The 16,284-nt window shown below is 40.0% G+C and overlaps 1 protein-coding gene across 3 annotated transcripts in view; it reads right to left on the reverse strand.

The window, feature by feature from the left end:
* The window catches only part of slc8a4b (solute carrier family 8 member 4b), a 115,917-nt gene that overhangs the window by 13,073 nt on the left and 86,560 nt on the right, over window positions 1-16,284 (reverse strand). Inside the window, exons 12-16 of one of the 3 annotated variants that reach the window (XM_075451693.1) lie at window positions 9,100-9,206; window positions 3,598-3,722; window positions 2,899-2,934; window positions 2,392-2,491; window positions 1,082-1,354 (exon numbers count right to left, since the gene is read on the reverse strand). In XM_075451693.1, coding sequence (XP_075307808.1) covers window positions 1,082-1,354; window positions 2,392-2,491; window positions 2,899-2,934; window positions 3,598-3,722; window positions 9,100-9,206 — 641 coding nt within the window. Of the gene's footprint in view, window positions 1-1,081; window positions 1,355-2,391; window positions 2,492-2,518; window positions 2,731-2,898; window positions 2,935-3,597; window positions 3,723-9,099; window positions 9,207-16,284 lie in introns of those variants that run through there. The other 2 variants (XM_075451694.1, XM_075451695.1) reach the window with 2 other exon arrangements.

Genomic DNA, 16,284 nt, shown 5'->3' on the forward strand with positions numbered 1-16,284 from the left:
CACTGAATAGATTTCTTTTATTGCTGTAGAAACCAAACTTACGGGGAACGTCTATTTTCACTGGTTTCTAAACAGATTTATGGATTTTATCCTCAAACATCCTAGCCTGGCTCTCACGCAGACCCTTCGTGCTTCGTGCATCTTCGTTACACTTCGTGAGCTCGCACGAGGGTCTGGGCGCGCCTTGTTGAGCCCGAAGTCTTTGGTTACCCCATAAACGGGCCCGCCTCTATGCCTAGATCCAATCACAATCGTGGGGCGGGGTGTTAACAGATTAGCTGCTGCTAGCTCCTGCTTTGCTCGCTGCTGTTGTGTTTTGTTTATTTTCCACCACAGACCGAGAGACTGGTCGCGCTCCAACGCGTCACGTCCGCTTTCGATATGATTGGTCGAAGTAGTACGTGACACACACATTGAATTCTCCAATCAGGTTCGAGAGGTTTTTGAATACAACCCCCACCTACTCACAGCAGAGAACAGCTAGGCAACCGACAAAATTCCAGCTGGATGAGAAACATCCATCTGCGTGAGAACCAGGTTACAAACATCCTGCCACAAAGGCTAAGACTAAGGAAGCAGAGAGTGATATCTGTGCAAAGGCATTGGATTCATTTCCAAAGTGTATGCGGCCAAAATGTCAGATTTCACATGAGCAATATCAATTTACTATCCGGAGAGCCATTTATTGAACCACAAATTTGACAGAAACCGATTAATGCTCTAGTGGCTGAGCAAGTTGGGAGTCCTGCAGTAACGAGTAAGATTATATTAAACCAGTTGAGTTTTTCTTAAAACGCACTAAAATGGCATTAAATATGCTTAAAAGTGCTGTGCTGTGAAAAACAAGGTGAAGACTGAGGAAAAAATGTAGGTAAACTGTTTAGAAAATAAATGAATGGGAAAAAAAGTAGAATCCAGTCTTGGCAGTTCCACTTCCAGTGCCCTAGTGTCAGTGCATTCTAACTGAACTAAGACAGAAATGTGAGGACTGGTGTGATGTTTGACGTAAATTTCATCAATAGCACAAACAAAATTTTGATGACACTGATGATGTCAGCATCTCCCCCCTTTGCTGCCTCACCTGGCACGGATGTCCCTAGCGCCACAAACACCACGGCTGTCACGGAGTCCTTCAATCCTACCGTGCAGCCAAAGTGTGACGCCAGATCACCAGTGAGTGCAGTGAGGACACCGATCAGTGATATGGAGACAATGAAGCAGGCCCAGCCGTTCCAGTACTCAGTCGGGGGGACAAAGGCGAACAGGACCTTCCAGAAAACAGTGAGGAAGTGCATGATGTAGTCGAAACAGGAGGGCAGCCGCTCCTCACCGCTTTCCTCCTCGTCATCGTCTCCTGCGGGTTAGGCAGAATGTTCAAAGTGAGGAAGAGTGAGACAGAATGGAGGAATTTCAGATTAAAGAAAACATTAGACATGGAAATTCACTGCCAAGACTAAGACAAGACATCATTGTCATATTATGTCATCTATGAACAGATTGAAATTAATAGAGGACGGAAATAAAAGCTAATACAAAGTTTAAAGGGATAGTTCGCCTCTTTTGACATGAAGCTGTATGAACAGATTGAAATTAATAGAGGACGGAAATAAAAGCTAATACAAAGTTTAAAGGGATAGTTCGCCTCTTTTGACATGAAGCTGTGTGACATCCCATATAAGCAATATCATTTATGAACATTGACTTACCCCCCGCTGCGTCCTGTGAGCCGAGTTCCAGCCTCGTTTTGGCGTCCACGAAGGTAGTCCGGCTAGTTGGCTGGGGCTAGAAAAATAAAGCGTTTTGCTTCTCAAAATAATACTGTTCAAAAGAGTAATACATTTGCATCACAAAATCATTCTCCAGGAAACAGTCAGACCTCACATCGCTTGGCGCTATTTTTGCCTCCCTTGATATCAATGCGTCCAATGTAAACTGTGCAGACCGAAGAGCAGACCGAGCACTCCTCTGCTTCCAAGCAGTAAACACCGTAACAGGTGCGGCTATCGCTAGGTGGCTTGATGCATTGATATCAAGGGAGGCAAAAATAACGCCAAGCGATGAGAGGTCTGACTTTTTCCTGGAGAATGATTTTTTGATGCAAATGTATTACTCTTTTGAACGCATATTGTTTTGAGAAGCAAGACGCTTTATTTTTCTAGCCCCAGCCAACTAGCCGGACTACCTTCGTGGACGCCAAAACTCAGCTGGAACTCGGCTCACAGGACGCAGCGGGGGGTAAGTCAATGTTCATAAATGATATTGCTAATATGGGATGTCATACAGCTTCATGTCAAAAGAGGCGAACTATCCCTTTAAATAAATGTACTTCCAACCTTAATGACTGTTCATGAATCAAAATGATGCCACATATGTTCTGTGAGTTAGTGTTACCTGCGCTAACAGTGACGGCACTAACAAACTGCTCCCTCCAGCTGCTGCTTCCCACCACCAAGGCCAGGTTCGTCTTCTTGATCAACTTATCAACTGTATTCTAAACACGAGCACACACACACACACAAAAGCAAGCATGCAAGAGCATACAGACCAGGCAAAGCAGGAAAAACAAAACTTCAAGTTGTTAAATCACCTCCAGCCACAGAAAGAGAAAATAAGTTGTTCAATAAAGACTCATGCTGCAGAGATATACTTAAACACTGAGAAATCGAGGTATAGACTGCACCGATTGACACAAAGCTGTGAAATTTGCTGTGATGCCCTGTTTTAGTGGTGCTACCAAAGAAATTGAAAAAGAATATTATTTTAGAGAAATCTCAAATGAATCCCAATGTGTTTGTGGAATCAAGGGTTTAGACACAGGACCCAGGCTCCATTACAATCTTTCAATATTGTACAATAACGGATTGAAAAAACAAGCATCGCATGCATGAGAAGAATAACCTTTTCAGCCCGTTTGAGAAGAGAATTCACTGCTGTCTGCACACATACACGCACACAAAAAAAATATGACAAAAACAGACAAATGAGCAAATAAAATGTGTAAACACTTAGACATGTTTTGTTGTTCAAAAGAAAATACAAATCTGAGATGAGAGGAAACTTAACAGAATGGAATGACAACACAGAAAGTAATGAAGGCTGAACGGGAGACAAACACTGTTAGTCAGTCCTTACTCAGAGGAAATGTCAAGTCATTTTTAATGATCCATTGCTGTTCATCCAGTAATTCATCCTGATCACATCTAAAAAGGCACTTGCCATGTGGATCCCATCTGTGGATTAAATGACACAGCCAGAGTTTTCTAATTTGCTTTATTAATAATCTACTAGCTGCTTTTTTTTCTTTTAAAGCTTAATTTTCAGCAGACTTGTAATGAATTCATTGTGGTCTTTTAAAAGTCAAATTTACTACACTACACTCTAAATTACAAGTGCACAAAAGATGAATAATTTACCTTCTGTAGTGACACAGCTGGAATTAACATCTCATTTGCCTCTGAGTATCACTTTTTAGTTGATATTTGAACCCAACAAGACTTAAAATCTCACATTAAAATGAATTTGAACTCTCAAAAGAGCTTCTTGTGGAGACGGGAGTGTTGATACAGCACACACATGCACACACTCATACTCATTTACCTTGAACTCATAGGACTCCTCTATCATCACCTCCACCTGTGTGTGTTCGCCCAGACTGGGACAGCCCATCTTGGCCACTTCTTCCTCCTCTGCTCCCACCAATGGCTTGTTCTCATTGGAGTCACCTGGGTTACCATGGAAACGAAACAGACCAACAGTAAGTCCTCAAAGGAATCTAATAATAGGATTTTTCAGTAGAGTCCACTGAGACATTTTCATAATGTAATAATATTTTGCAAAGACAGAATGACACATAATTATTTCATATGGACGATTAAAAAGTAAATTCAACATGAATACAAACAGACCACTTGGATACATATCATGTTGGTAATATAAAATGGTATAATTCAAGCTTTACTACATGTGAAACATCAAGCAATAAGTTCAAAATGATGCTTTATTAGATATGGAAGCTCTTAGTTTCAACACTTGAAATTTACTTTGTTGTATCTTTTTAATAAAAGTTAGGGTGCATAATTATTTGGACATTTTTGGATTCTTCTTATCTTTACATAGTGCGTCATCTTTTTTCCCCAACATTTTCTTTTTTCTGTCTGTCTCTGCATGTAAACAAGGTAGGACGTCCAAAACTTGTTGCTAATGTCATATAAGCATAGCCACACTTTGTAATGAAGATATAATGTTAAGTGTTCACTTCAATCGAGTGCACCCATCTGATTTAATCTGCGTTAATCTGAGATTAGGAACACTGACGCAATGCAAATATACACCCAAGTAAAGTCCAAACTGAGCTGGCTCCTACTGTCTCAAATTTCATTAGAAACCACTAAAACGTTTACCACTGCCTTCCCTTCACCAATGCAATTATAATATTTACATTTCAGTTCCTGGAAAAGCACCACCATCAATTTCCCCTCATTTGACGTTCTTACCCATATCACTTTGAGAAATAACCAAGAATTGCTTTTTAGAGTGGCACTCTACCTGTCCGGTTCACCTCGTAACACTGTGACATAAAGCATGGCAAGAAAAAAGAATCAGTCCAACTAACAATTGTTTCCTTTTTTTTTTATTGTATTTGTGGCTGTGATTAGTTCCCTCCTTAATTCTGTCATACTGTAATTGGACACAACATTGATCAGCCATAATATTGTAACCTACTGTCTAATGTTGAGCAAGTCGTTTGTCTGGCACATCCAACAGAAACATGATTGGTTTGAGATCTCTAGAATTAGGAGGACAAGTCAAGATCCAAACTGATTTTTGTGCTCCTAAAACTATTCTTGAACCATTTCTGCAGTGTAGCAGTTATCTTATTGGAAGAGGCCACTGACATGAAAGAATACAGTTTCCAAGAATGATGCAAAACAAAACTTTCTTCCACCTTCTTCCATTGCTTTGTGGTCCAGTTCTGATGCATTCCTGCCCATTGTAGGTACTTCTGATGGAAACAGGTCAGCATGGGCACACTGACTGTTCTGCGACTATGCGGCCTCACACACAACATATTGTGACGTGCGGTGAATTCTGCACCTTTCAGTCAGAACCAGCATTCACTCTTTCAGAGCTTTTAGCTACAATAACTCTAATAGGATCAGCCAACACAGGCCAGTCTGTGCTCCTATCATACATCACTGAGCCATGGCTGCCAATGATCTAGTTGCTGATTTACAGGTTCACCTTCACTGGACTACTTTTGGTCTGGCCTGACAACTGCAGGCTTGGAACATCCCACGAGAGCTGCAGCTGTTGTTTCGCCATTACCACGCCATCTTGCCATCACAATCTCATACTCACACTGTCACATGCCATAGGGGGAATCTGAGTTGTTCTACATTTGATGTTGTAACAAAAGTAAATACACATGGAATTTCTTTGGCACTTTTGTAGCTCCAGTACCAACTCCCTCATTCTACCACCAAGTATGTTTCTTCGCTTACTCCTCACGATCGTTTTTTGGACTGTTATCAGTGTTGAGCTGCTGTAAATGAAAAGTGCAGCGTGCGTTACAGTTTGTGTGTGGCTGAGAGTGTCTAAATGTCAGTCTGCTTGCTCTTCGACAGTGTCATAAAACCAATTATATTTCTCTCTAACGAAACACGCCTCAGGCTGCTGCCTCCTCATGTCTGACATCTCGACTGTGGACCTGAACAGCACCAGGAAAATCCATGTGTGTATGTGGTGAGAACAAGATAAGAGCGTCTGAGGTTTCAATCCCTGACTGTGGTTTGTTTCATTGAAGTGGGCGCTCCATAAGACTCAGCTGCTATAGGAACATGATGAGGGATCATGTCCCCGTCAGGTCTGCATTCGTCACCTGTAACAAATAGAAGAGGTGTGAACCCCATCGCTGACATGCTAATCGAAGTGGCTGGTAATTCCATGACTTTCTATAAAATCGATAAAGTTTACAGTCTAACTAGTGGCTCTGTGAAGCTGGCAACACCCTTAAAATTATGTGCCAATATATCCTCATAAACATCATAAATCAAGCTGTCATAGTGACAAAGTAGTGAAGCTACAAAATAAGTGAAAAAGTGCATGTGAAATCTTAGGATGGCTTGTCACTCTGACGTCCTAAAAATCACAAAAAATGCAGGAAAACATTGTTAGAGAGTGAATTTGAATTATGAACGTGATCGTTGTCTAACCCCAACCAAGTATTTCTGTTTTAAGCATTGACCAAACAGCAAGTGAAAACAAAACTTGAGGCCCAAAAATAAAATTTTAAAAAGTAACCAAAACAACAAGGTTCTACAATGATTTCAGACTGCAATCAAGTCAGATGGAAGCTTCTAAAATGTTCTCAAAATTGGGTCTGTTCACTTGTGTTCAGGGACATCAATTTCTCTGTTTTTTGAAAAAGTGAACATAAAGACAACTGCACAGTAGAACAGGGGCATTAACCAGTCAAAAAAACCAAGTGATTATCTGATTTGACAGGTGAAAAAGTCTGGGAGTTGCATTGGTGTACGGCTGACAAGCATCAGATCGGGGTTAGACTTCTATGCGACCCAGCTCCTACATTTACGGTAATTTTGCATAAAACTTTATTTTAGTTTTCAGCCACAGTTTAGTCAGGTTTGGACATTAAAAAGCAACTTTAGTAAAGAGCACATTGTAAGTGCTAAAACAGATGCTCTCATAGCATAGACTACGAAAGATATTTCTGTTTTACCATCTGATTTTTGTTTGGTGACCATTTCAAGTTTGGCAAACTCAAACTTGTCCTCCTAGACTTAGTTCATTCCCAGGCCCTCAAACCTCCTCGTATTCCATATTTTAAATAAACCTGCTTAAACAGGTTTTTTTATACATCGGTACACCCGCTAAAACAAGCATGATAAATAATTTCCTGTTGCCAGTAATGTCATTTTTGCTCTCAGTGCTCTGAGGGGCTACAGCTGGTAACTAGCTGCTTGGAGACAAGCCTATAACAACGACAATATGAAAGAATGGCAAACACTGTATCCTACAAGTTGTATTGGACCACAAAATCTGATAATCGTGGTTTCCTGTGATAATTAGGCTACTTTTTTTTACTTTTAAAAGAACAGTGGACTCAAGCCCCGCACATTTAGCTGCCAGCTGTCAGTTTCAGAGCCTCCATGTAGATGTTTCAGAGATGTTTCGGCAGACGTATTTCTGTAAAGAAAAAGTAAGCTGTAGCTATTCTTGCAGCTCTGACCACAGCATCCTCAGAGAAACTTAGTGTGTTCACATGGGTGTTGTGTTCCCATCTGTACTGTGCTGTGCCAGATCTGATTAAAGCGAGCACTGAATGCCGACTTAACACTTCATATTGCACTCAAAAGCCAGATGTTTGCGGGTATCAGTGTTTTTTTTTAATCTGTGTGGAATGGGCTTTACACTGTCTTCATGACTCTTTATGAAGTTGAAAATAGTCGTCAACAGTGTTTCGAAACTTATATGTGGGTCATATCCAGTGCTGTGGGTAACACATTAGTTTATAACACAGTGGAGCACTCACATTACTTTTTTAAGGTAACTCGTAATGTGATCAGTTACTTTAAATAATGTGTCATTGTTGACATTTTACAACATCGGCATGCACTTTTTGTTGCCACATAAAACAAATGAATTAGACAAGGAAAGTAAATCCCAGACACAATATGCGTCTTCCACCCAATGCATTTGGAAGAGAAGAAAAAGAGATAAGACAGTCCGACACACGTCAGTCCGACACACGTCAGTCCGACACACGTCAGTCCGACACACGTCAGTCCGACACACGTCAGTCCGACACACGTCAGTCCGACACACGTCAGTCCTACACACGTCAGTCCTACACACGTCAGTCCTACACACGTCAGTGCACATGTTGGCATCGGATAGTAGGAAGAAGTGAGGGTCACTTTGTGAGACAAACTGAGTTTGGCTCAACAATGGCACATGATCCAGCATTCACCAGTTATATTTACATTTCATTGTCCATCCATCCATTCATTTTCTATATCTGTTTAATCCAATTCGGGGTTTTGGGGTTGGAGCCTATCACTGGGCGAGAGGCGGGGGAGACCACGGAACAGGTTGCCAGTCCATCACAGAGCAAATATTTCATTGTAATAAAATGTCAAATTCAAAGCAAATACAACACGTTCCCTAAAAGTAAGCAATTAATGAGAGAGTGAGATTAATTTGTATTGTGGCCAATCAATTTCAGCTGACTAACAGAGTATCTTACAGGTATTTTGTACCATTGTTAAGAGATTAGATAATGGTGATGGTGCAAAATGCAGTTACACAATGTTGTAGTCAGGAATAAATTAGTGGAAAAAATGGACTGAAATCAAGTTAAATCAGGCAAAGAAACTCTTTCATCTGAGTAAAATAAGCAAAAGAGGAGCAGGTTTTTTTCTTCTCTTGCAAATGCATTGAAACATTTTCAACAGAGGCCAGATACCTGAGTCTCTTAGTCAGGATACATGTTGCTGCAAAGTGAGGCTTTTACATTTTTAAATAAAGTTCTCCTTCTGTTCACGAAGAAAGCTAAAGGGCTTAAAAGTTTTAGATTCTTCGATTTCTGAGCTCTCTGGTATCTGTGTGGATACAGAAAGTAAGAAATGACAGGCAGGAATGAGCTACAAATGTGTAGCCCCAATGCTAGACTGTAGGGACTCCGTAGAACAAAAACAAATGCTCTTTGGCCATTCATATGCTGCTCCAACAAAACCTCTTTATCTCTGTGGTTCTGAAAATATTATTCCTGCCCTGCCTGTGACATGGATGATATTATTCTAAAATCACCTCACAGCTCAGGACCGGTTCATTGTACACCTACACAGTCCACTTCCTTAGTGTTTCAGTTCGATGTTTCCTCAGTTAATCTGGGTTTAGATTGAAGGCTTCAGGTAATCAATGCAGGTCTCACCCTGTTTCAAAGCGACAGATGAGCAATGGGTCTGAGGCTCAACCTAATAAATACCTCATTCTTTCAGTCACAGTCACTTCAAATTTGTATTCAACAGCCAAACAGAGACAGACATAGACACAAAGTAGACAGTAAGACAGACCCACCTTGTTTCTGACCTATCTCCAACAGGACCGGCTCTCCCAGCTCGATGGTGAAGACCTTGTTCTTCTCATATTCCTCATCGTCAATAATTTTCACCTCAATTATTTTCCTGTTCAAAAGAGAAGAGAAAGATGAGAGTCAGTGAGGCATTCCACATATATAATTTCTTAGTTGTACGCTCTCCCTCATGATACAAAGTCTTGTAAAATGATTCTCTGTATGACTACGACCAACATAAAAAGTAGCAACACACGCGACAATATCTATACAGTTTTTATGAGGTCCAAAAATATCTGATTATCTAACATCATAAAAGAAAAAGCATGACTTAGATAGCGTGCCTCTGATTTTACTTGCAGAAGTAATATTATTGAGGCGTCTGTGCAAAACTGAAGGCCCCAGCTCAGAATGGGACTCTATATGAGGCTGCTAATGTCCCCCCCAGGCCACAACAATTTTCTTCTTAAGTTGCAATGAACAGCACAGTGATGCAATGCACAGCTCAGCCACTTCGGAGGATTTGCAATTAGGAGCACCCGCGGGATAGATATAAAATGCTGCGCAAAGAATTCTGAGGATATTCGTGCAGAAATCCAACCCTAACAAGTAAAGTGGAGGGGAAAAAAAAGGAAAGTATGGGGATAATCAAAAATACTGTATCTGTATGCTCAGTGGGAGCAGTATCTTGGAAGACTGTGTGATGTGGATTTGATCACTCTATTTAAAAGTACTAGAGAGTGAGCTGGCAGGGATAGAGAAATGTAAAGGCACACACTTGTTTTTAACTGTGATGTTTGCATGAAACACTGGATGTGTTGCCAGTCCATCACAGTGCCGCACAGAAGCAAACCACACAAACAACCATGCACTCTTAGATTCACTAATGGGGTCAATTTTGAATCACCAATTAACCTAACATGCATGTTTTAGGATGGTGGGAGGAAGCTGAAGTACCCACAGAGAACCTTGTTAATTAAATTAAGTATGATGTTACCTGTTTTACTGCCGGTTTACCTCGTAATTACTTCCCCCTTGTTAATTGATTTTTGTTACTTGCACATGCTTTCGTAAGCTAACAATACTGATAATGATATCTAATTGGGGCTTTGTACAAGTACTACTATATATTTTCAGTAGACTTAATTAAAACAAATGCTGCTAGCTCTGTGCCGTTCTCTATTGCTACCACATTTTGTTGGTATAAACAGAAGTGTGTTTAATTGATGACTGACACTACAGGGCTGCATTGGGAGTGGGATTGGGTCCGACATTGTGGGAATACAGTTCAGAAAACAGTCCAGCACTGTGCTATACTCTGAAATGCACTTCAGTTCTGATGATTTTCAACGTGGGTTGCTTTAGAATAAACAGCAAAAAGAAATAATGGCTTATGTTGAGGTATTTAGATCCCCGCTGTAACATTTACTTGAGGTATTGCAAGGTTGTTTTTCTAATGCATTAAAACGTATCAACATATGCTAAATACTACAGTCTACAGCAAGGCTAAGAAGGATGGGTTTATTTGACAAAGCAAAACAATAAAATAAATGTCTTTTGAAAAGCTTCAGCCAGCAGAGAACTCTATTTGGAAAAAAAGGGGCAATCAATCAAGAGGAACAAATACAATGTTTTTATCTTCAGTCACATTTTAAAACCACTTTTACAGATAAAAAAGTATTTCACTACTATCTAAAAGGTCTGTTGGTATGCATGTTTAGTTTGTTACTGTCTGAGCACCTGCAGCATGCAGGAGTGTTTAAAACGTGTGCGAGCAGTATCTCAGTTTCGGCGCTTGTAGATAAATTTCATCCATCTCAATCTGCCAAGCAGAGAGAAGAGAGTGTTGACTTCCACCTGGGTGTTTCATAATATGCTTCACTGTCAGCCATATTGACTCTGATGCTGCAAATAGGATTCAGTTGAGCAGAGAAAAACGAGGAAGAGAGGGCGAGAAGCTAGAGATATGTGGAAGGATGGAGAAAAGAATGGGAGGAAAAGACAGAGGGGTAGAAAAGTGGAAGCACATTTTTTTCATTGGTGAGCTGTCACAGCAGTGGTGGATAAAATTGGCTGGATTTTGCAATTTTATCACATCACCCTCAAAGGCCAACTTTCAACAATGCTGGAAATTAAATAAAATATATTGGGTTTAGTCAGAAGTGACACGAAATGAAAAAAGTACCTACAGGTACATGCAGATAGGTACATGTGGAGGAGAAGAGGGAGAAAGGACCAGAGCTGTAATATATTTTACATTCAATATTTTTCAGTCATCTACATGTGGTATGATTTTAACTATGAAAGAAATTAAATATACTGCAATGAAACTCCTTCTCGGGAAAGGGTTTTAGTAGGTTGAGAACTGTATCTAGACATGACATGACTTTTCAACTTTGGGTTTTAAAACACCCTGCAAAATGACATTAGAGCTTTGCCTTTATATGTAGCCTTTCCACAACTTAAAGCACTTAAGTTACAGTAAGAAGATTAGATAAAATGCCAGTTTTATCTGCTTCAACATATGCTGCAAACATTAGCATGTATAGCTGGTAGATGCAGATATTTAGCTGAGCATAGCTTTCAAGGTCAAGGAGCTTTTCTTTAACTAACTACATCAGTTTATAGAGCTAAAGGTTAGAGTTAAGTATGTTCACTATGAGCACATTCACTATTTCCCCACTGCGGTTCCTAACTGGATTTTTTTAGGACATCAGACTCCTTATTGGCATTCTTAATCTTTTTTTTTTTTTCCACTCAAAAAAAAGGTAACAGCAGTCAAGATTTGCCCATATAAGCAACAGTTCTTAACATTTGCATCTAAAATCTTAAACACAACACAGAGAAACAAAGCTGATGGCGAAGCTCACGGTCTATGGAGCTGATATGTGACGGATGAACTGCTAATTAACTTTGGACAGGACTGAGGCTATGTTCCAACAGCTGCATTTCAACACATGAGTCACGAGAAGATTGTGCCTAAAAGCAAAGTCGGTACCAGCTGTGGATGGTTGACAGACAGCTGGTCCAACTGCAAATGAGAGAATTGTAAGTATTTGAGAATAAAACAGTCAAGCATTTTTGGTACTATCTTGTAAATTTGGTGTTTGCTTGGCGCTCTCAGGTATGATATTGCATGCTCTGTCACATGGTAATAATATGTTTCAAGGGTTATTAAGCACTACTGATCTCAAAGAGTCAGACTCTGAGGAAGAGAGCGATGGATTGGAGTTGAGTTGGTTACTCCTCACCTTCATGTTCTAGAGATGTTCTGGGGCAACGGCATGTGAGAATGCAAATGTCTGTAACATTCAGTCTGAAGATTATCTAACATGACAGCAAATATTTTGGAGCATTTGCTGTTGCTTTGCAAGCAAGTGTCTATGTGTGTGTTGGTGAGTGTTTGTCCTTCCTGCTGAATGCTGACCAGCTATTGTGGATACGTACAGATGCATGTAGTACTCATATCAACACATTTAGAAGCCTCATCTGCTATTCTCAATTTGTTGTTAAGAAAACACGGGGCATAATTTCTGCATCAGGTGCTGCCTCCTGCGCTCTCTCACTGTGATGTGCTTGGGTGTACAGCAACTGTAGAAAAAGTCAGGACCAAAGTGTCCACACTTTCTCCGAAAATCTCTGGTGCTTATGTGTGGAAATGGCTTCAGTTATGCATTTGACAATGGTGTAGGAGAACCTCTTTTGAATGTCTCACTGTAACAGATGCCGAAGGGACTTTTTTTTGTTTGTTTGTTTGTTTTCTGGGATGGCTTTAGTTTGGCTTGTTCATTAGCTACAGCTCATACTGACATTTTCATTAGGGGCTTACTTTTGTCTATCACTGTAAACATGATAGTGATAAACATTTGATGATAAGACTGCTACCATTATCAAGGTAAACTCCTTGAAAAAAGTCAAGTGCAGTAATAGTAAAGGAGGTTACATGAGCTATAAATCAAGTATGAGATGAAACTATAGAGCGAGAGATGAAAGGAGTGCAAAGAGAGCAAACTCATAAGAGCACTTGTGTAAAAAGACGAGGAATATGCAAAAAGAGAGAAAAGGTTAAGAAAAAGAAGGCCACAGAAATGGAGAAAGAGGCTGGAGGAGGAGTATGAGTAATGCATATCCGCTGAGATGTTAGGGATTACGACTGAATACACACTAAGTTAACTTAGGGGGACAAAACACACACATACACATAATGTCTTTGTGAGGAAATTCATTGCCATAATGCATTCCCTGGGCTTAATGTCTAACCATAACCATCACAATTAACTACCAAATCCTAACCTTCACCATAATGTAATAACTCTTACCCAAAAGATAAGTCTTAACCCTCAAACTGCTGTTTGAGACAAAAATGTCCTCGTTTAACCTCTCGCTGATGATTTAACATTCCAACTGGTCCTCACTACAGCAGCTGGACACACGCAAACACACAGACACAGTGATCGTACACATCACCCTGCATTTACAAACAAACAAATCACACAATACAGCAACACATAGCTTACATTGTTTTACGTCATACACACATTACATAGATTCTGGTCTGTATGAGCAAATGGTCAATCCCACATGGGTTCATGCTTCACTTGTGATACGAAAAAAATCACACGAACACCTGAACACAAGCACACAAACAATTCAGCTCAATGCACACGAGCATGGTATGCATGAAAACATATGCCTACTTCAACCTGCTGGGGGGTTCATAAACTTGTAATGCGCTAACTCAGAACACATATATGCACGCACATTGACCGTAGCACTTTTATTATTTAGCATTCACATCTGTGCCCTCTCCCTCCCTTTTTGCTCTGACTTTCATTACTTAAAGTCATTTAATTCCACTTTTTCCCTCATTTTCTGTACCGTGCTAAATCCACACATCCATTCATAATCCAATATGTAAGTAGTGATAAGAATTAGCCCTTTGATGCCTTTCTTTCTGTTATAGTTAATGTGGAGTGTTTGGAAAATGTGTTCTTGGGCAAAGCTCCAAAACTGGAGACACGAGAGTCAGCAACAACACTGATCTGGGAACAGATGACGGCGATCCAGTGTTTTTATGTTTTAGGACATGAAATTTGTATTTAAAAAAGCCACTGCTTTATAATAAAGGAAGCAAAAACAACCAAATACATAAAATATTGGTGATATTTTCCAATTAGATAATTGATAATTAACAGAAGGAGCAACCATATTTTCTTTATTCTGCCTGCATAAAGATCCTGTTTTTGAGACAAAGAGTTGAACAAAAACACCAAAATTCCTGATTTGGCCCTGAATAGAAACTAGAATATTCTGGTGAGGACAATTATTTCTTTAATCAAATGGGAGGAGATGATGAGCATGGCTTTGGGTCAGATTCTGTTATTTGACACTTGGGCTTTCAGTCAAGGTTGCCTATGACTGAAATAAAACAGAGAGCCATCTTTCAGCTTGCACTGACATCCTCATGGCTTATTCTGCAACCTCTCTGGTTCTTAGTATGTACATTTTTAGCCCACTTTTAGTTTACTGTAATCATACTTCTATAGTCCTAACTATTACAGGTATTGATTAGAAATTACAGGATTTAATGGGTTGAACAGATCATCTACTCGCCATCCTCTGAGGATTCAAACTGGACATGATATTGCAACAAGCTCGAGCCAAAGTGGAGCCGAGAGATTTTTTGTGGGATTTTTTTTCTAGGAATAGGTCAACAACATTTCAGAGGGAAGCCCACCCGACTCTACTCCTCTGACACTTCATGGGATCATAACAAGCAAAGCTGAATCTCTCAGACAACTGGGACCTGACATCCAGCAGACCTGAAATAGGACAGAAGCAGTTCATCATCACCAAGAAAATCCAACGGCGCATGGTCATTTTGCGACAGCTGAAAACTTCAAGCTGTCACAGACTGCACTGCTCAGGTATACTGCCATCACAGAGCCCATCACCAAAGCGTCCATCACTGTCTGTTGTGGTGCTGCAGCATCACTCTCTAAGAAAGAGAGAGTGAGAGCTGATCAATGGCTGCTCACTCCCCGCTTTAACAGACAAATACTCAACGAGGAAGAAAAAGAGGGAGGAGAGAAATCAGAGACTCAGAGCTCTGACAAGAGCTACTTTTCTGAAATTTTTAAATGAAATAAGAAATGAAGAAGTATCCTCATTTATTCTTCCCCCAGGATATAATCACCATAAACAAAGATAATAAACAAGCCATTTTTTATCATGTAAATATCTACAGTCCAGATGATTCTATTTATATTCCACTTCTGCCCTTACATGTCAAGTGGGGGTTTTTAAGGGAGGACACGGATGCGGATTTTCCAAAAGTAAAAATAGATTTATTTAACAAAAACAAAGTACCAAAAGGAAAGCGCAGCTGAGCCGGATACAAAAACCTAAACTGTGGAAATATCTATGACGAAACAAAACAAAAGCATGGAAACTTATCTGTGGCGTGGCGTGGCGTGGCATGGATGGTGACGGGGAAGGATCTCACAAGAACTGAAAAGAAACCTGGAAACTAAATACTGTGGAGAGTGATTAAGGATGGAGTGCAGCTGATGGGGAAAACACAGGTGAGGGACGTGAGGCTGATTGCAGGGAAGGAGAGGGTGGCGTGACATGAAAACTAAACAAGACCTGAACCTAAAACATGAGAAAAAAAACTAAACTAAGACATGAACTATAAACCAAAACCTGACCTAAAACTCGTGACATGGCGTTACATTACAGTACTCTGAGCAATTTATTTATTGTGACAATGGTAACTATACTTTGATTCAGCTTTATCGTCCATGCATGGCCCCTTTCTATCCCACATTATATCTAAAATATTTAGTTTGCCTGCAAAAACAGGCAAAGCTGTAATAGCATTCCTATTGACCTCAACTGCATTTAGCGCTAAATACAAAATGCAGCAATATTTTTACAATAAGAAGATAAAGATGGATTTTAGCTGTGCCTTTTTTTTATTATCATTCTGATGACTCTTAGTCTTGTTTAAACTTTGAAAAGTAACTAATTTCAGTTTGGGTATTTCATCTGGTGAGCATGAGAGCTTTCAACCCTAAATAGGTGGAGATATCTGCTGTCATAAATTCTTGTTGTAGCTTTAGTGATCAGTCCCTCAGAGGTAACTAAACTAAGTAAAGAACCATAGCGTTGTTGTTTTGTGGCATTAG

This window comes from Odontesthes bonariensis, chromosome 19, assembly GCF_027942865.1.
Source record: "Odontesthes bonariensis isolate fOdoBon6 chromosome 19, fOdoBon6.hap1, whole genome shotgun sequence".
Lineage (NCBI taxonomy): Eukaryota > Metazoa > Chordata > Actinopteri > Atheriniformes > Atherinopsidae > Odontesthes > Odontesthes bonariensis.